Source organism: Salvia hispanica, chromosome 2 (assembly GCF_023119035.1).
Source record: "Salvia hispanica cultivar TCC Black 2014 chromosome 2, UniMelb_Shisp_WGS_1.0, whole genome shotgun sequence".
In the NCBI taxonomy this organism is placed as follows: domain Eukaryota; kingdom Viridiplantae; phylum Streptophyta; class Magnoliopsida; order Lamiales; family Lamiaceae; genus Salvia; species Salvia hispanica.
Window position 1 is genome coordinate 30,295,774 of NC_062966.1, and position 20,875 is coordinate 30,316,648.

Here is a 20,875-nt window from a genome sequence, read left to right on the forward strand (position 1 = left end):
CACATTAAAAGAAATAGTATATGCGTGCGACCATACACATCCATAAATATTACTAGTAATGTAATTTAACTATGATCCAACAATTAACAATACAGTGACGATTGTCGAGTGCGAAGAATATTGAATTATTTATTTCCAGAATATAATTTAATTTAATTCCATTAGCATTTTATTATATTTTCCATTAAATAAAATAGATGTACTCCCTCCGTTCCACAATAATAGATGCATTTCATTTTGCGCACTCATTTTGAAAAAAACAATTATAAATAGTTAAAGCGGAGAAAAAGTAAAATAAGAGAGAATATTATAGATAAGACTCTTCTCTATATTATTCTCTCTCTTACTTTACTCTCTTTCCACCTTAACTATTTAATACTATCATTTTTTCAAAATAAGTGCAAAAAATGAAATGCATCTATTACTGTGGAACGGATGGAATACTTAATATGAAATATGTAAGAAAAAACAAAAGATTGGAATTTTCTTGTTCATAACAACCTAATTAAGCTGGACCAGTGCTTCTTAGGTACTAGTAGTACTATTAGTATGAAATTTTTATTAAAAAAAAAAAGAAAATAAACAATTCATAAATATATTACGCATACAAATGAGGGCCACATCAAAAGCAAGTAAATTGTCTTATAATTGTTGGGCAGGAAGTGTACTTATAAACCTATAATCGAAGATTGAATCAATGTAATCACGATTACACCTTATGCAATATAATCCCTACTTCTACTGTATTCTTGTTCTTGTTAACAAGTTTGTCTTTGTCACTTCTTATTTCAATTAAAATACTAACATCAATTCGAAATTATGCCAGTTAAAGATAACTTATTACTACCTTATTATGTTATTCAAATAAATTTGCAGTAGTACTTTATTATTTGGGTTTATGATTTTTTAGAATTAAAAAAAGGGATAAAATATGACATATTGCTAAGATTAGGTACATAGTTAAAGCGAATTTTGTTTATAAGAGAACTTTTAACGTAAACGACAGCGTTTAACGTTTTTACCCGCAAAGGGACGACACTCTTGCAATCCGATAGCCTAATTATGGACGCTTCGGCACGAGCGTTGGTGGAGGCCATCCACGCCACTCCCACTCAGGCCGTACTCCATTTCGCCGGCGGCGGTTCTCAGGTTAACTTCCACGACAACTCTTAATATAATTCAAAAAAAATAAAAAAAATTGTACGTCATATGCTACACGACAGCTGTTTGATGAAATGTCCGAATGAAGTAACCGATGAAATTCATACGGCAGGCGCTCGGGTGGTTGATGTCTGTGCCGGGAGCTTCGAATACTGTTCTAGAAGCAGTCGTGCCGTATTCTAGAATGTCCCTCGTCCAGTTACTCGGCAAGGTTTTTTTTCCTTTTTTGTTTTATTTCTTGCTGTTTTTTGTTTGTATTTCTTGAGTGAAATTGGATTAGGTTTTAAACGTCTGATAAGGGGTTTTGTATTTTTGCGATGTTTAAAGGTTCCAACTCAATTTGCCAGTCGACAGACTGCGGAGGACATGGCGTTAATGGCGTACAATAGAGCTATAGTGCTTTCCAATCCAGGTTGTTGGTTGTGTGTGTGTTTTCCGAATGTAATTTGTTAGAAGCTTTTACCAATTGATGTTTTACTGCTTTATTTAGTCTAAGCTGTTAAGAGTAGTTGTCTGGCTATCATGATGAGAGTATTGGCCTGGAGTACTGAACCTTTGCATGTGTTAGAAATACCAATTGTTGATATTATGACTATTTGGATTTTGCAGCTTATCTAGTCTTGTAGGGGGTGTTTACTTTCGGTGATACCGTGTTAGGATAAATAGATAAAAATAGTTCGAGTTCATCTACCATTTACTTTGATGGATTGATTAATTTTGACCATATTATCCTTCAATAAGAAAGCATGTGTTTTATCAGTTTATCCAACTCTCAAAGTAAACGCCTACTTGTTGAAATCAGGTTTTCCGGCTCTTGGTGTGGGTTTCAGTGGTTCTCTGGCCAGCTCGCGCCCCAAGCTTGGGGATCACAGGTAACAAATTAATTTCACACACATTTTCATATTATATAAGTATGTTGTTTATGCCTGCAGTGATTCGCTGTTGCTTACTGCTTTATGTTGCATTATGACAATTATATGAACCAAAGCAGTCTATGTTTGTGTTAACAACTATCGCCTATTAACGAGTGGAAGTTGCTGATTAGTAGTGCATTTTTCTTGACAAACATGGTAAACTGTTTGTAGGTCTAGATATGTGAGAAAGCCAAAAATGAATCTCGGTTTATAAGAGACTCTAGAGTTCTAAAACACTTCATGTGTTTTAGGTCTTAAATTATGATTACACCGCTGCTTCATTATTTCAGTCTATTTTATAGAATTCATTTATTTGAGATAGAATGGACTTTAATCGTTCAACTTCATTCAGGTTTCATGTATCAACAAGAACATCTGACCAGCTTTTGTCATCTACAGTAACCTTGTCTAAGGTAATAGATAAATTCCCCATCTTTCTAGCCCACAGGTTGTATTTGGTTCGTTCTGTCATCTATGTATATTAATTATTTCAGGGTATGAGAACACGTGAACAAGAGGATAAAGTTTCTAGCCAGTTTGTATTGAAGGTAATGTGAATGTATAATAAGTTAAAGAAGTCATACATGCAAGTTATGGAACTGATGGTATAAGAATAGAAACAGAAATATGGAGTATAATAGTAGTACAGTGTATCTTAGTAAAAAAGATTATTTTCCAGTCCCCATATCTGTTTCCTTTGTCACTATTTTCTTTGTTATTCGGCTTCAACTCTTGTCAGAGACTTCCACATATTACCATCATGTTTTCTCAATCTATTTAGTGATTAATGGAAACTTGGATGTGGAGCATGAAATTCTCCTTGCTTAATTTAGATGTTGTTTCGTTTATGCAGTATTCTATATTGATTTTAATTGATAAGATAGTGAGATGTTTGTTTCCCCTGTTTTTTGTAAAATATCATAAACTCGCATCACCTGTTTGTAGGCAATAGCATATGCTTGCAAGGTTCCGACAACATTCATCTCCGAGCTAACTGATTCCGAAGTTCCTGATGAATATAAATTGCAATTCAATGAAGATCAGGAATTGGAGCAACTTATCAATGGTGAAATATGCTTTAAGGTTTACCCCTTTTCAAGTGGTATGGTTTAAGTTAGTGCAAATTCAAGGTTAGATGATTTATGGTTTCTTCATTGTTCACTGTGAAGGACATGTTGTGCAGATTTTTCGACGGCTGAAAGGAAGATAATTCTCCCAGGCTCTTTTAATCCCTTGCATGATGGCCACCTAAAACTCTTGGAAGTTGCTATGAAGTACTATTTTTTTTCTTTTCTTCAATACCTTGACCTATAGAAACTTTCCTGTGACCATTATAGGAATGGATTCTATCCTTGTCTCTCATCTTCACATGATTGCAATGCTAAAATAAAATATGGTTGTGCTAAGAATATCCAACCATCTATTTAAATGCAATCAATTAACATTTATAAATTTATAATTTCATCCTGTCTGTTGCCATGCATTTTAATAACTGTAGTCACATTACCATCTTGTGCAGCATTCTTGGTGAAGGATACCCATGCTTTGAGTTGTCAGCAGTGAATGCAGACAAACCTCCACTTACCGTGTCAGAAATCAAACGCCGTGCTATGCAATTTGAAAAAGTTGGTGAGGTTAACTCATGACCTTCAGACTCGCAAGTAGAATCTCAGATGTAGCTTCCCAATAAATCTATCATGTTTTCTTTCTAGTGATTTTGTGCTCACAGAGAACACATCTCCATACTTATACATAACTTTTGGTGCGTAACTTTGTTATGTCATACATTTCTAAAACATAGTACTATTATTGTGTAACACAGTAAAATTAATGCCTATCCTTCTTTAGTATACATACAACAGATGAGCTATTAACATGCTGTATTTTCTAAATCCAGGGAAGACTGTCATAATATCCAACCAGCCATATTTCTACAAGAAAGCCGAACTTTTCCCTGGCAGCGCATTTGTGATTGGTGCTGACACTGCAGCAAGGCTTATAAATGTAAGGGACTACTCTTTATTCTGGACTACTGCATTTTTTTGTGTTTTTCATTCTCATATGTTATTGTGAAGCATTTCTAACCCACAAGTATGTGAGATATTTGTACAAAGGCTTATCTCTGCTTTCTACAGACGTTATCATCTTATGAAACTGACATGGTAGGATAGCATAGTATGGCGAGTGATTCCCTTATACATATGTGTCTCTCGCCAATTTGGTTCTGAATTTTTCCCTTTAGAATATACTACTACTTTAGTGATTGAATGTAATATTCCTCTTCAGGAAAAGGAAAGGAAAAGAGAAAAAGGAAAAATGCTAATATGCAATTGTGTTTAACCTAACACAGAAATTTTTTGTGCTCTTGACAGCCCAAGTATTACAGTGGCGATTATGGGAGAATGTTAGAAACTCTATTAGGTTGCAAAAGCACAGGCTGTGTCTTCCTCGTTGCTGGTCGGAACATAGACGGCAAGTTTAAGGTAAGTCTCAAATCCTTAGGTTTGAACTGTGCTTGTTGCATGTTTTAATGATTTTAGAGGTGAAAGTAAAGCGAGTTGCATGGTCTTAGGTTGTTGATGATCTCGATATTCCAGCGGAGCTAAGGGATTTGTTCATTCCGATTCCACCGGAGAAATTTCGGATGGATATATCGTCCACTCAAATCAGGAAGACTCAAGGAATGCTCTGAAAACAATGTGTATTCTATACACATGTTTTATTTTTAATTTTTTTTTTTTTTTGTGATTGAAAATATATCTCTACTGGAATACTCTAAATAAAGTGATTTTGTATACAGATTTTATTTATTTTTTTATATTGTATCTCTATTACGATGTTTGGTTCTTGAAACGAACGATTGTATGTGGATTAAGTGTGTTGAAATTTTGATACGGAATTGTGGAGATGTAGATCAATCAGAATGAAGATAATTTTTTTTATTTTCTTTTGTGTAATTTTTGTATGATATTCAGATAGTGCCTGATTTTGATCAATAGATGTGAAATGATAATCGAGTATCCAGATGATTTTGGCTTGTGAAATATACTACTACTAATAAAATAAGAGAACAAAATAGAGAATTATTAATATTTGGCCAGTTACTCTTTTTTTGTTATATATAGTTAATTTAATTAATAATATCTCAAATTATTACTGAGATCTCTAATTTCGTAAATTACATGAAAATCAAATATATTTACTTATTTGAAAATAAAAGAAAAAGAAAAAAAATGGTGACAATAACTAAACATGGGACACCAATAATAATCAACCCATGAAAATAAATGTAACTTTTTATATACTTTTGTGATAATAATTAAGTATTTTGATAACATTGAAGATTCCATGAATTGATGAAGGAAGTGAGGCAGTAAGCATTCAAGATTCTTGAATAATTTACAAAGCGCTTTGTCCCTTCCAAGTATAGCAATGAGAAGATGATTTACGACGGTGAGCCGTCATCCGCCGCAGCCGCCGCCACAAGCGCCGCCGCATGCCGCGCCGCCGTACGAATCAGCGGCCGAGGTCTTGTCTCCCGACGCGCCGCCAGCGCAGGAAAATACCACGGCCGTGATCAGGACGAGGCTGACCAAAACCGCCCACAAGGCGAGAATAGCTCCGCCGTCCCCGCTATCTCCGCCTCTCCATTGCCGCACCATCTAAAAAATAAGTGCTGAAAAAGTGGAAAATAGGTGTGTGGATTAAGTGAGATTGGATGGGGGTAGAGGCAAATAAATAATGAGAAAAAGGCAAAATATTCAAAGTGGATTACACTATACAACGACAAGTGCTCAAATTTATCCCACTTTCAATTTTTGTATTAATATCTAATGTAGCTAGTTTGTCAATGTGGACGCTTAATTGAGATTGGATTAGGCTAATTAACAGATATTCGTTAGAGATTAGCGTAGATGGGTTGACTTTAACTTAACTGCCGCTTGTCTCTTGTAAGACAAATCCCACCCGTGGTCCTATATGGCGCCGTCTTCTTCTTTTCTAATTTCTTTATTTAATTAATAAATTATTCAACGTGCACTAAATAAATCAAATAGCAAAAGAGTAGGAGAAAGTAATTTAATGGGATAAATCCTTTTGACTATATCCAAGTGACGAACCTAATAAATGTAGAAAGTAAGATTATATAATCAACTACGTGAGTAGTATTTCTTCTCTAATTTAATTACTACAATAAATACTTAAAAATATGTGTTGAGGACTAGGAAGACGCTCCCTCTGTATCTTAATTAGCATTCTATGTCGTCAAAAATTCACTCTTCTATTGTATGAAATTGAGTACTTCAAGATTATTAATGAAATTTTAATCGAGATCAGAGATAATAGTGAAGAAGGGGAGAACAAAAATCTTGAAACCGAGTCAAATCAGAATTCAATCAAAAGAAGTCGCATACCTAAAATGGTGGTTATTTATAGTTTTTCCATATGCCTATTATTTAGAGGATTTAGAGGGTGGGATTTGGGCTGTCTCCACTATAATATTTTTTGCCGAGTTAGGCACACACGTTGCTCGCCACAAACTTTAATTTAGTGAAAAATAGATAAAGAAATGCAATATGATATATTCGTATACCATTTATACATTCAAATAATGAAGATGAAATTCCACTTAATTGCTCACAAATAGTAGTAGTATCATTCAAGATGAAAAATATGAAAATTTGAGATAATAAAAAAATATGTACAATTAAAATTTATAAACATGAGATTAAATACAAAGTAAAACACTAATTATGGACCATTGATTAGATACGAATTAAAACAGTAATTATGAACCATTGATTTGATATCTTAAGTGTCGACAATATTCCTTGAGAGAGGCATAATGCGCTTAACCTTTACATGAATCCTTCGGCCAAATTATTCGTGATGGATATGATTTCAATTATATATGCTGTTATACTATATTCAATTATTTTTCTTTAATCTAAGTGCACTATGAAAACGTTTTAAATTTGAAAAGGTTGTTGTTCGTGTCAGCATCCTGCAGCATAAATATAAATTTATGAGGACTGGGGCATAATATGTGATGAATAATTCAACAAGAAATCTAATAATAATAATAAAATAAAAATATTGTAATTTCTATGACAAGGTGGCGAGCTTGATATATACTCCATCATGGCAGTCCTGAAAAAAGGAGTACTATACTATTGCATTGATTAATTGAGGTGGTAGTTTTCTTGCTTATCCTTTGTACCTAACTTTAGAATGAGTTCTTCATTAGAGACTTAGAGACTATAGTGTCGGAAAATATCTCACTTGAACATGCAAAGCAATTACTCCCTCCGTCCATGATTAAGAGTCCCATTTCTAAATGGCACGAGTTTTAAGAAATGTTAAGAAAAGTGGGTGGAAGAAAGTTAGTGGAATAGGGGTCCCACTTGTATATATTAGTTTTAAATGATATGTGAGTGGAATGAGTTAGTGGAATGTGGGGTCTCTTTACCATTTATGGTAATTATGAATCGGGACTCTTATTCATGGACGGACCAAAATGGAAAAACGGGACTCTTATTCATAGACGGTGGGAGTACTAAAGATTATAAACTACGTTTATGCTATTGCAAATTGTCATAGTCATACCGTTTCCCTACTTCGCGCCGTATTTAGTGTGACCGCAATTGTTGAATGAGATTAGTTTTTCTCCGTAAAAATCATAAGATACTCCTATAAGATAATAAGAGTATGAACACCATATTTGAAAATTCGGTTCATCATAATCAAACTATATACATCGAGCCTCCAGGTGAAGAAACATTTTACTTTATTAAAGAGAAGAGAGAAGTTGACAAAGTGGAATTGCCATTTGTTCTATCCGATGATCAATTGATTATGTTAATAATTTCCATTAAATCAGTTAAGATGTGTTGCGATTTTGTTAATACAACTATAAGATATCTTTGCCTAGTCATTATGTGAATTTGTTTCTTCCATCTGTGCCTGTGGGATAAAAAAAGAGTTTATGATTTTTGGATTTATGAGTAGTGTACAAAGTTCTAAATTTTCGATTTTGATTGGATCTCATAGTTAACTTTCAGAAATTCGACTCAGTTTGGATTCATTTTTCATAAGAAATCATATTTTTCAGATCTATCCAGATTAGGCAAAAATCCAAATTCAAAATCCGAATATTCACCCTTAGCCGGAATGCACTAGAAAGCCCACATTGTGGGTGCATGAATCAAAAACTCCTATATTTCCTATCATAAGTAAAAAGACAAATGAATTCATCCAGCTTTTAGATTTTCAGTTTCTGTAAATTCTAATACGTGCAAGATTACAAATTTAACTAGCAGCCGTCAAATATCTTCTCATCATCAATAAAAGTGATACTTACTTGACATACACACGCACACAATAGTGCCGTTTAGAGCTCCCAATTTCGGCAACGGTTTCACCAAAAACTTCTTCAAACAACCAATTAAACCTTATGTTTTCTGGGACTGGCTACACCCCTACCCATCAACCTGCATTGCACATGCTAAATTACTCAAAAAAACACTTCAATCAGAGAGAGAGAGAGAGAGAAGCTCACACGTAAGAAGAAACAGGACGGGTTCTCTTTGTCTCGCGGTTCCGCTTGTAGCAGCAGCCAGAACTCGAACTATAGCACTTACTGCAGCAGCTAGGGCAACTTATGCAACAACTCGAACACCTTGGCCAATGAAACCAATGGCCACAGCTGCAGCTACACATCCTAGCACAGCACAAGCACCGACATATTGGACATTCTGACTTGCTCGTCCTGTGCCATAATAACAAAACTCATATAAGTCATACTCGGAAAGGAAATAACAGATCAAGAACAAGGGGACTCATGATGGAGGAACCGAAGAATCCTTAGACCTCGAGAGATTTGAGTCTGTGTGGATTCTTATGAAAGCCTCGGGAGGATCACATGTTGGTTGATGAGAAACGTCTTCTTTCACGTCCCTTTGCGACTTCTCTATGGCTTTTGCTGCAGCAGGGGAAGTGTGTGATGATTTTACTGATTGATGCAACTCCCCTGACTTGGGAGATATTCGAGGCAGAGATGCTTCGGACAGGGATAGTTCCCCAATGTCTCCACTTATACTCAACGAACGCTCCTTGGAGATACCGTCGTTCTCCATGTGGATGCTGAACAAAGAATCACCCGAATCAAGACTCCACCGGTTTGGACTGTCCGTTGGGGCAGTGTTGGGATCAGAGTCTTTAGGCCATTCCATCACTTGGATGGCAGGGGACTCAGTCAGCACCAAGGGATCGCGAGCAACATCTTTGAATGATCCCGGAGAGGAATCAGCAATGGGGGGTTTCTCCAACCTGAACGGAGGCTCAACCAGAGCAATTTTTGCAGGGCTTCTTCCATTTCCTTGTTGCTTGGTCTCACTAATGCTGATTCTTTCACAATTCACAATTGGAAAAGGCGATGTAGGCTTCTCACCCCAGTTGTCTGACAGATTAGCAATATTTATACTCAATCGCCTCCCGTTTTCACCGCCCATACTCCATAACTGAAATCAATGGTTAAACGTCACATAATATTTGAATCCACTACTTATATCTGTTTTTTAAGTTCCAAAGCATTAAACTAGCTGAGACTATGAAGAAACACAATGAAGGGTTGCAGTTAGTAAGATGAAAAGCACAGTTATTCCACTCTGATTACAGATATCTAACTACTTAACAATAGTTTATAGCCAAATGTAACACCACACAGCTGAAGATAGTTGTAAAAGTTACAATTAAATTGGAATTTAGCAGTAGACTTGATCTTCTATCACATTTTACAAGTGAAGAAATAACTCGAAATTACTCTTGTCGGCAAAAAAAAATCTCCAAATATACATCGAGACTTCCTGCAGTAAAATTAAAAATAACTAGCTAGCTAGGATCCTGCAATGCAATGAATTAACATTTCTGAGCAACAAAACACCAACATCGAGCCGAAATCATGAAGAAGGACAAAAGTTCTCTGCATAGAGATGAAACCGACATGCAATCGGCAGATTTTTCGATGGAATGAAGCACAAATGCATATGCTAAACCATGGATTTTTACCTCACGTTCGAGCAAGTTGAATTCTAGGTAGGAATCCTCGGTTAGAGATAAATTTGGAAGCAAGGAAACGTGGAAAACACCGAGAATACAGATATTGAGCTAGGGTTTCTGTGGGAACTGAATTTGGGGAAAAGAAATAGGAAGGGAAGGGAAGAGAAGGCGTTAGGCTTTCGGAATGTGAATTTCTTTTTAGTTACAAACCAAGTTCTTTTTGGCGCCACAGTGTCACGTGATAAGCACGTGAAAGAGGATTTCGCAATTGTAACATTTTTCTCTAAAAATTCTGTTTCATTTTGTAAAAGCCTAATTGTTTATATGAAATTAATTTCTCTTACGACTTACTAGTTTTATTAATATTTCAAAAAGAAATTCATCTCAACACGAATGACCCAAATTAATTAGCAATTTACATAATTAAGCCACATACAAGCTACGCTACGTACATGTGAATTGTGATTATAGAGCACACGAGTTAGTGCTCAATACCCTTGAGCATGTCGATGCACATTGAGAGCATTGGCGATGGCACACATATGCATTCATGATATATTGTTGACGTAGTTAATGCTAGCTCGTAGCCAATTATAGTGCGTCACTTGAGGTGCTTTAATTTATTTATTTTTAGTTCAAATATAAGATTTTTGTTTATACATAGACAAATGCAGGTAATGTGCCGAAGTTAAATGGTATTTTATCAACTTTGTGTGATTTTCAGAAACTAGGAGAGTACTAAAAATAGAAAAAAACATTGGATCTAGCTGAAATTTTATTGAGATGTATAAAATAGACAAACCTTTATCTATCATAATCATACTAAGCTTTCGTAGTGCTCTTCAAGGTTAAAGGAGAGTAGAACATACACTAATTTCTTCAAAGAATTGACGCACGAGTAAATGTATTACTTAGCTTATACTAATAATAATTTATGCATCTTGCATGTTGCAGGATGGTGCACATACATATTAACTCACCAATTTATAAGACATGTTTTAACATACGAACACCGTTATACTATTAACTAAAATTAGAACACAGCAAATTGATTTCCACAGCATCTCAAGAATCAAATTGTGCGAAATGATAAGATGATTTTCCTCTCAAGTTTTATCTCCTGGTCGACATTGAGGAATTACAAAATCTGGATTTATATTAGAGGAAAGCAATCATCCACATAAGCAAGAACCCTGCAAAAATCCAACAGCATGTATAATTCAAAACCTGATTTCATGTGAGGGAAATCTGGAGTATGTAAATGACTTCACTAATATGGTGATATATTTAAATCTACATAAATTAGCAGATTAGCTAAGACCATGGGATTGGGATTAGTATAACTTGCAAGAGTCCTAATGTACTAATGTAGTCAATTTCTAGATTGCAAAAATAATTAACTAAAAACTAACTCAAAAATAGTAACAGAACTGATCTAACTATCCATATCAAACCGATCAAATGTAAAGATGAAGACTTTTTGCACCCAATGTGGTGAACATAAAAACACGTAAGAAAAAGGCGTCAGCTTTTTACCTCCAATAGTCAATGCCGTTTGAATTCCGGGTGTCCCCGCTCGGCTCCAGCCATTGCCTGATCAAAACACACGCATTAATGTCGCTTCAAATGTGTGTTTGTGTGAGAGAGAAATAGGAGAGAGAGGAGACCTCTCCCATAGCAGTTAACGGTGGAATTGACGCCGTTACGACACCTACAAACAAACGACTCCTCCACACCCTCAAACCCACAAAACCCACCACTATCCTCACAATTCCTACAATCACTACTCTCATAGGAATCATTAAACCTCAGCAATATCCCATACTGCCACCTCATCGGGTCGCCCTCGCTGCCCCCGAACCCGTAAACCGCCGAGTACGACGAGCACTGCAGCTTCGGCAGATCCAAAACCGAACCTGCAAAAACCTGCATCGGCTCGTACACACAGCACGTGGATATCGGGTCGTGGGGCTCCAACCCGATCCCCTCCACCCCTCTACACGAGTAGAGCCCGCGGCACACGGTCTGGCCCGAACCCGTGTCGCAGAAGTCGGCGTCCGGGTCGAACACGGGCGAGGTGGTGGAGCAGCCTACTAGGGCGAATATGTTGTCCGGGGAGAGGGAGAACGGGCTGCCCGGGTCGAGCGAGAAGCTGCCCGAGTTCTGCATGGACGCGCACGTGGACATGAGCGGGTCCGCCGCGGCGAGGGACCCGGAGGCGTAGTCGATGGACGAGACGTCCAAGTAGGCGTCCCCGGCGGTGGACAGGCGGAGGGCCCCACCGGGGCTGCATTTCACGTAGCGGGAGAAGGCGGGGTGCCCGCACCCGCTGCCTGACCCGAACGGGTATTTGATGGGGATCGGGCCGCACGTGTCGCGGCACGTGCCGGGGAGGGATGGGAGGGGAGGGATGTTGATTAAGAGGAGTGTGAGGAGGAGAATGTGAGTTGTGTTGATTGCTTTCATTTTTGTGAGAACTGGGAATGTGTTTATTATGTATGGAGTAATGTTTATTATGGCATTGGCATCATTTTATTTATTTATTTATTATAAGTATATGAATTCACCTCAAAAGTAGAGCCTTGAGACTATGGGATCCAGCAAAGATTGTTGACTGGGTGCACTCGAGGTACAATTATATTTATGTTTTTTTCTTCTTGACGAGAAAAATTTGTTGTGGATGTCCAAGGATGTGATCATATTTGGAGAATCGAGTTAAATTGGTCTATAGTTAAATAATGTATTTTGGAATTCTATAAAATGCCACTGTTAATACAAATTGAAATAGTTTTCTAGTAAGTATTCCATCCGTCCCCGATTAAGAGTCATACTTTTTTATTTTGGTATGTTCCCAATTAAGAGTCACACTTTATTTAAATAGTAAGTAGGTCTCACCTTCCTAACTCAATTCACTCATAATTTATTATAAAACCAATATAAAAAAATAGATACTACATTCCACTAACTTTTTAACCAATTTTTCTTTATATTTCTTAAAATTCTTGTCCGGTCAAAATGTGACTCTTAATTAGGGACGAAGTGAGTACTGTACGAGAACATAAATTTCCAACAATAGTTTAAATTGTCGGTTTTAGTGATGATTGAGAAATTATCTTTATTCTTTTGAATAGTAACTAACAACAGTATAAGCCCAAGAAAGAATTGGCCCAGTAAGAGTGGAAATGAGAAAAACTTAACAAGCCCAAACACAAAACACAGACATGAGAAAATTAAAAAAGAAAGGGGCATTCCGAGAATTGAACTCGGGACCTCTCGCACCCTAAGCGAGAATCATACCACTAGACCAAATGCCCATTTGTTAGCATCCTTTTACATGCATAACCAAGATTTTAAATTGTGAATCCATGAAGAGTTATCAACAACGTAAATTTTGTAATGTTTTATCCAAGAAATGTACTCCATAACTTAGTGATTGTATATTGTATCATTGTAAATGTAAATTACATTCTCGTTGAGTTACTTAAAATACAATGAACATTGTTTGTGAAAGTGAGGGATAATAACTAGTCAGTCAACAATAAAATGACACTTCAGTTTCATTATAAAGATTGAATAAGATTATTATAGTAAAAGAAAGTTTAAGACAATTCAAATTTAAAAATAGGATATTGGTGTCTTAAAATATTACGAAACTTTCCGAAAACTTATTTTATCCACAAACTTTAAACTTGACATATATGATATCACAAACTAAAGTAGTTGTTTAATTTTTTCCATTAGCGACAAAATCCGGTTACATTTCATTTGTTATTACATCACATAAAATATGGTTACCATTGAAAAATGATAGTGATGTGATTACAAAATTCATAAAAGTCAGATATGGTTATCCATCTCATTTTAATGTAATTATATGTCAAATTAAAAAATCATGGAAAAAAATAATTTTTAAAAAGTTTCGTGATATTAGAATATCAAAAGTTTTTATTTTTATAGAATGAAAAGAATACTAATTTTGTATTTTGTGAAAATTAGAAAGAGTTAGTGATATACGAGCTATAGTTGCTAAGAATGTTAAAAGTAAAATGTACTAGTTCCAATGAAAAGGGATAGACAAAGTGGGACAAGTAATAGAGATACGAGTGATCGGGGTGTATTTTATCATTTAGCTTGGTTGGTATTGAGACCGAAAGATCGACGATTGTTTAGATTTTACCATAGATGCCTAATTTTTTAGGCCCCCTATAATTGATGTTGCAACATAGTCGGCCTTATTATACCTCAATACACATTAAACTCGTTTCTACCACATGAAGTTGTGACCATTAGAAAAGTGTACCAAATACCACGTGTAGTGTCTATTGAAAGGTCATGCATATTGGTACATTATTGGTACTTTTAAGTGCATCTGCGCATGACAAGTGTATTAAATTCCAATTCAATTTAAAGTTTTTGAATACACGTTAATTATACATAGGACAATTTGTACAAGTAATAAGTTAAAGTGGTCCAGTGCCTTAATTTGGACATATTTTATTCGATGAGAGTCTGAACCTCAGTGTCTCAAGTCAATTCAAAGTACTTTTATTTTTGCAATTTTTAATTATTTGATACACAATCATCATTTTACCTTTCATGCAGTGCATTTTTTTTATTATTATTTTGAGGTTTAAGTTTGAATCCGGTATCTCAAATCAATTCCAACTGAATTTGATTTTTTACAATTTTTAGTTATTTGACATATAACATCGTTTTACATTTGTTAGTGCATTTTTTAATTATTATTGTGATGTTTTACCTACGCCAATTTATATGATTTTATACTTTTTAAATACTTCAAAAATAGATATTTTCGATAATTCATTAAATAAGTACTCGTGAGTTTGATAATATTCAATGTCAGTTTAGAACTAAAATAGGTTTTTTTTTCTTTTTATTTTCTATTTTAGTTCATCCCACATAATTATTCAATATTCTATTATAGAAAATAGAGTAAAGTTCCTTTTTGGTCCTTAACATATAACGATTTTTTTATTTTGGTCCATAACATTATCTTTTGAATTATTTGGTCCTTAACAAATAAAAATCGGTCATATTTGGTCCGAAATGGACAGAAATGGTTAAATCTAACGGTCAACGAATATGACTTGAATTTTGACCGGATTAATATTCAATTAACGAGCTTCCCCTTCCATGGCTCCTCGCTCAATTCCGACACCAAAATCCCTAGCGCCACCGATACCTTCATCGGAGTCCCATACATATTCCCTGAAACATCACTGATTGCAAGGCAATTCCTCAATTTCCCAATCTTCGCCATGTCATCCAACATTCTCCTCCACTGCAGCTCCGCCACTTCGCCGTTGTGTTCAACATTCGATTATCTGGTGAGGAAGCAATGCTCCGGCAGCAATTGTGGCTTTGCTGGATCTCACTCTCCCGGGATACTCACGAAACCTCTCCTCATCGCGAATGAAGAATAGTTCCATGTAGTTTTTCATCGCCACGGAAGTGACTCTGTTGTAAGGCAGAGATCCCCAATCGTTGGAGCCGATGTAAACCTCCGGCAGCTGCAACGCCTTCCGCAGCGGCACAAGCACCTCCTTCCTCAGCCGATCCCTCACTCTATATGCATAATACGTCTCCTCCACGCTTTCATACTCCGAAAACTCCGCCACCGGAAACACCTTCTTCGCTATGGTCTCACACAGCAGTGTGATTCTGTCAAACGACGAATACAGAGAGGGGCACCATTTCACGGCGAGGCTAATTCGGTTCAATTTCCCCAATTTCAACATCTCCATATCTAATCTCAACCGATCCGCGAAGAGATCGGAAATGCAATCGTGCAGAAACCTGAAATCGGCGTCATGATTGGCCGCTCTCCTCGCTATTGCTGAATATTAATTGATTTGTAAAAATAAAATAAAAAATAGTTAATTGAATATTAATCCGGTCAAAATTCAAGTAATATTCGTTGACCGTTAGATTTAACCATTTCCGTCCATTTCGGACCAAATGTGACCGATTTTTATTTGTTAAGGACCAAATAATTCAAAAGATAATGTTATGGACCAAAATCAAAAAATCGTCATATGTTAAGGACCAAAAAGGACCTTTACTCTAGAAAATATTTTTACTACATATTACATTATTAGTAAGGCGAGTTTTAGTATCTGTTATTAATATTTTAATTATTTATTTTCCATTCTTTTTCATACGTTGTGAATTTTTTATGTTTCATAATTTTTTTTCAAAAAAATATGTAATTTAAGTTTTTATTAATAAAAAATTAGTGCTATTTGCGATGTCATATTTAATCAAAGTTATAAATAATAAAGAAAATTAATAAATGTTAATATGGTTAGATGGTCAAAATATAAGTGTATTCAGACATTAAGTGTCTCCAAATTTTGTTCGAGTGTATGTGTGTGTGTGCGCGCAATGTGTATGTGTGTCGTGTATCGTGTATCGTCAGTGTACTTACTCGCATAATGTGTAAGTATGTATGTTGTGTATTGTGTGTGATATAATTCATTCCATTCATATTCATTTGTGGTCACAAAACCTAGAAATGGATCAATTAAGAAATATAGTACTGTAATTTCATTTTTTTGGTATTCCATGTGCTTAGAACATTTCTAATGGTATACTATAATGTAAAATGGAGTGGTACTTCAAAATCAGTTACGTTTTTTATTTCTAAGTATAATATACATATCTTTATATTTACACAAATAAATTCAAAATATTTTGTGAGTTAAAATAGGTAACAGGATAAAGAATATTCTTTTGAGTTTGAATTTAAGGTAAATTTAGAGTAAAATCAGTATGACTAAGCAAATGATAAAGAGGGACCGTACCTATTGGCGCCATTTACTTAAAAGGTCCGATGAATTTAGATTACGGGTTCAGTTCCTAACTCAACGGTGACGCTCCACAAATTTGTTTGCCCATTTACCCGGACCCGGATTCTTTCGGGCTGAACCACGATGCTCATTGCCGGCGCCGCGCTGCCTCCGCCGCTCGTGGGACCCAAATCCGCCGCTGAATTCAGCCTAAATTATTCAAAGCAAAGCTTCATAACCTCCGCCATCAATTTTCCCGCCTTTCTTCCTAAAGAAATCGACAGTATTACGGATCCTTTCGCCAGAAAGCTGGCTTCCAGGATTGAGCGAGTGCCCGTCAATGTAAAGCTTTGTATTGCATTACCTTTTTATTTTTGAATCTGCTATTTGGTTCAATTTACTGGTTTTTGCAGTTGAACATTGTTTCAATTTTGTTTTCATCGCCTGCAATTGGACCTGTTTACTCCATTGCATGCTCAATTTGAGAGGAATACTTCTTTTTGTTACAAAATAATGTTTCAGTTCTCTTTATTTGAAGTGGAAACCGGAGAGTGCGGATGAACAGACTCCGTGCATGCGGAGATTTCGATGTTTCACGGGAAATATTTCACTTCTTTATTGGTGTTTGTTAGGAGATATCGAATCTTAGAATTTCGATTTTTTCAATTTTGTTGTTACTTGTCCTTTTCATTTGTTTCGTAAATTTCCACTCATGTATGTATAGAATGTATACATCTGCAAGTTCAAGTTGTGAGATCTAGATGGATATGGGGAAATGTGTATGAAAAGATGTTGACTAGTGTTGGTGTATGGCTTGTAAACTCTGTCATTTCAATTAACTGGAAATCCTCACTTCTGTGTAGCTAAGTTTGTCGACAGCTCGTGTAATGAGTAGCTGCATAAAGCCGAAAGCAAAGCTTGATACAGCCCCGTTAGTTCTTCTTCACGGATTCGATAGGTTTGAGAATGTGAAGATTATTTGGTAATTTTGAGAACATTGCTCTGTTTTTGATTCAACATATCTTACCCTTCAGCTCATGTTTTGAATGGAGATACGGTCTTCCTTTGCTCGAGGATGCTGGATTTGAGACATGGGCTGTTGATGTTCTTGGATGGGGCTTCTCTGATTTGGGCAAGTTCTCTTGATTAAGATTCACTTTACTTCTTAGATATGTGCATTGTATCGTGCTTAACGTTTATTGACGTGTTGTGATTTACTAGAGAAGCTTCCCTCGTGCAGCGTGGCTTCCAAGCGTGATCACCTCTATCAGGTGTGAACTCTCCTATCCGTGACTTCTGTTTACGTGAACACTCTTTTAGGTTATTATTTGCGCATTCATTATGAAGTAAACTTCGCAAGATTTTGGGATTAGATCTAAGCGTGTGCAGTTTCAGACGCTAGAAATGAAGTAGTGTTGCAGAGTACCAAAATCTCACTACTGTATACTGCCATCAAAATGATCTGCCTTAATTGATTCCGTGAACTTTAGGTAACCTAACCTCTTGACTCTTGGGAGAGGTCGACAAGCACATGTTTGGGCTGATTATTGCTGCATTCTAAAACACGTGAAGTTTAGCTTACCGTTTAAGATTGGTCTTTACCCAGTTTTGGAGTTCTTACGTTAAGAGGCCGATGATTTTGGTCGGACCAAGTCTTGGAGCTGCTGTTGCTATTGACTTTGCAGTCAACCACCCAGAAGCTGTAAGTATCGTTCTGAGATTTTCCGTTAATCTGTGTGGATAATCATGACTGGCATTTCCGTCAAATTTCTAGGTCGACAAGCTGATTTTGATTGATGCAAGTGTCTATGTTGAAGGCATCGGAAACCTTGCTACATTACCTAAATTGATGGCATATGCTGGAGTAAGTTCCACAATAACTTGAATGTTCATGTTCTGGTGATTTGCTTCACATTAATTGCAAACTCATGATCAAGCTATGCCATTAGCCCTCTTTCTCGCGCCTAAGAGCTTTTAAGTGGAATTATACATGTATTGTTTGAATTTATATCCTTACCTGCGTTCATGTCGATATATTATCTCTTGGAATGCACAGGTATATTTGTTAAAGTCCTTTCCGTTGCGCCTATATGCGACTTCATTGACTTTCAATACCTTAACATGGGATACCTGTTATGAAGGGGCAAAGGTTAGTGGTAACCTATGATACACTGAAAATGAAAAAAATCTGCACAACTTCATGTTAACGTTTTCTATATGTCACACATTTGATTTAATTTGAATTTATCACTGATGCAGATTGGTCGTCTACACTGTCTCTTGCCTTGGTGGGCTGATGCAACTGTTGATTTTATGACAAGCGGAGGCTACAACGTCAGTGCTCAAATCAGGGATGTATGTATACAATAAAACTTGCACTACAGTTATACTCCAGTCTCCATTCGGAATGATCTGATCTGCTTTCTGCAGGTGAAGCAGAAAACACTGATTATATGGGGAGAAAATGATCAGATTATAGACTATAAGCTTGCAGTGGTGAGTTTTCGTCTTAGTTTCTGTTGCAGGACGTTGAGAATGGAACAAGTGATGCATTATTTCTTTTCCTAAACAGAGACTGCACAGTGAAATACCAAATGCAATGTTACGCCAAATACCAGAGTGTGGCCACATCCCTCACGTAGAGAAGCCTGCTGCTGTTTCAAAGTTAATAGCAGAGTTCATTCGAGCTGAGAGCAAGGTGTGTATGGTTGCTTGAGGAATTAAAGACTTATAGTTTCGCCTCTTTATGGACTTGATTTGGTGCTAGTGAGTAGTGACCTGTGATTCTTACAAGCAATGATCCTATCGTCTCGCCGTGAGTGATTCCTTTCCACAATTTGTGTCTGCAATGATTTGATTATTGATCTGAGAATATAGAGCTTTACTATGTCGTTTGCAAGCTATTGAACAAGCTCAAGTGCTTTTATTTTTCTTCTTGAGGAGAAAATTTTATTGAGGATATCCGATAGACGAGTTGTGGATGTAACTAAATAGTTAAAACAACATAAACCCAATGAGAGTGGTCGAGTGACATAAGACTCGTCCATCTTTAACAAAATGGTCAAGAGTGAATGTAACTGTAAAACCCAATAAGCAATCAGCCCAGTATTAGATGAAATCCGGAAAATCTTATGAAGCCCACGAACTTTAAATGAGATTACAGCAAAAGAAAGTTTTAAAACAATTCAAATTAAGAAATTTACATACTGGCATATTTATAAAAATAGATTTCTTTTAAATGAATAAATAGTTCTTACTAGTATTTAATTTTTGTTAGTTGTGTGTTCATAGTTTTGGAAATGTAGTGACCACCGAGTCTACGATAATTAAATTGTGTTTGGGGCGAAAAAGGATAAATGTAATTCCATATGAAGGAAGGAGTACCAAGTTACAACTGTATGGATACATAATGCATGTGACCATCCTATATTTAATTAGTTGTTTGCTACTCCCTCGGTCCATAAAAAATAATATCATTTATAGATGACACGGGTTTTAATTAAAAATTGATTAAGTAAGAAAATGAAAGAAAAAATAGATAAATTAAGGGAGAAGGAATGAAAAAGGGATAAAGTATGGGAAAGGAAAAAAAAGTAGGTAAAATATGAGATATAAACTTTTCACTTTTAGAAATGATTATTTTTTATAAACATCCCAAAATGACAAAATTGAACTATTTTTTTAGATGGAACGAGTATTATTAAAGGGATACAAGAAAAACAAATAATACTTCCTCCCTCTCATAATAATAGGTAAAAATAGGTATGTGCTAATACAAGTTTTAATACAATTATACGAAAGTGATTGGAATGTTATTAATAGAGAATAAGATTCAAAATAGTAAAAAAAATACTTCATTCATTCATGAAAAATAGACAAAGTTGTAAGTGACACGAGTTTTAATGTGTAATTGGTAAAGTAAGAAAGTGAAAGTGA

General features: G+C 35.8%; 4 protein-coding genes and 1 non-coding gene across 7 annotated transcripts; 2 read left to right on the forward strand and 3 right to left on the reverse strand.

Annotated features, from left to right (window-relative positions):
- The first annotated feature begins 996 nt into the window (after positions 1 to 996).
- Positions 997 to 4,888, forward strand: LOC125203827. 2 transcript variants are annotated; one of them, XM_048102298.1, is made up of 12 exons: positions 997 to 1,149; positions 1,274 to 1,372; positions 1,489 to 1,573; positions 1,964 to 2,033; positions 2,428 to 2,488; positions 2,570 to 2,623; positions 3,021 to 3,177; positions 3,259 to 3,349; positions 3,595 to 3,704; positions 3,973 to 4,079; positions 4,448 to 4,558; positions 4,648 to 4,888. In XM_048102298.1, the coding sequence occupies exons 1-12, from the start codon at positions 1,063 to 1,065 to the stop codon at positions 4,765 to 4,767; spliced, it is 1,152 nt and encodes a 383-aa protein (XP_047958255.1). In that variant the 5' UTR covers positions 997 to 1,062; the 3' UTR covers positions 4,768 to 4,888. The 2 variants fall into 2 exon arrangements, with proteins under 2 accessions (XP_047958255.1, XP_047958256.1); XM_048102299.1 differs by lacking the exon at positions 997 to 1,149 and having other exon boundaries at positions 1,279 to 1,367.
- Positions 4,889 to 8,336: 3,448 nt separating this feature from the next.
- On the reverse strand, positions 8,337 to 9,583 carry LOC125206773. Its single transcript, XM_048105998.1, has 3 exons — positions 8,943 to 9,583; positions 8,632 to 8,841; positions 8,337 to 8,563 (listed from the first exon to the last, which is right to left on the reverse strand). The coding sequence occupies exons 1-3, from the start codon at positions 9,581 to 9,583 to the stop codon at positions 8,518 to 8,520; spliced, it is 897 nt and encodes a 298-aa protein (XP_047961955.1). The 3' UTR covers positions 8,337 to 8,517.
- Positions 9,584 to 10,996: 1,413 nt separating this feature from the next.
- LOC125208025 (wall-associated receptor kinase-like 10) lies at positions 10,997 to 12,633 on the reverse strand. Its single transcript, XM_048107569.1, has 3 exons — positions 11,798 to 12,633; positions 11,667 to 11,723; positions 10,997 to 11,323 (listed from the first exon to the last, which is right to left on the reverse strand). The coding sequence occupies exons 1-3, from the start codon at positions 12,594 to 12,596 to the stop codon at positions 11,289 to 11,291; spliced, it is 891 nt and encodes a 296-aa protein (XP_047963526.1). The 5' UTR covers positions 12,597 to 12,633; the 3' UTR covers positions 10,997 to 11,288.
- A 739-nt stretch (positions 12,634 to 13,372) lies between these two features.
- TRNAP-AGG lies at positions 13,373 to 13,444 on the reverse strand. The gene has a single exon. It is a non-coding gene; the product is annotated as a tRNA-Pro (tRNA).
- A 3,567-nt stretch (positions 13,445 to 17,011) lies between these two features.
- Positions 17,012 to 19,900, forward strand: LOC125207854 (uncharacterized hydrolase YugF-like). 2 transcript variants are annotated; one of them, XM_048107354.1, is made up of 10 exons: positions 17,012 to 17,281; positions 17,803 to 17,897; positions 17,974 to 18,071; positions 18,161 to 18,210; positions 18,546 to 18,641; positions 18,714 to 18,803; positions 18,996 to 19,088; positions 19,199 to 19,294; positions 19,370 to 19,435; positions 19,512 to 19,900. In XM_048107354.1, exons 1-10 carry the CDS (start codon positions 17,084 to 17,086, stop codon positions 19,653 to 19,655), a joined length of 1,026 nt encoding a protein of 341 aa, XP_047963311.1. In that variant the 5' UTR covers positions 17,012 to 17,083; the 3' UTR covers positions 19,656 to 19,900. The 2 variants fall into 2 exon arrangements, with proteins under 2 accessions (XP_047963311.1, XP_047963312.1); XM_048107355.1 differs by lacking the exon at positions 18,996 to 19,088.
- Positions 19,901 to 20,875: the final 975 nt, after the last annotated feature.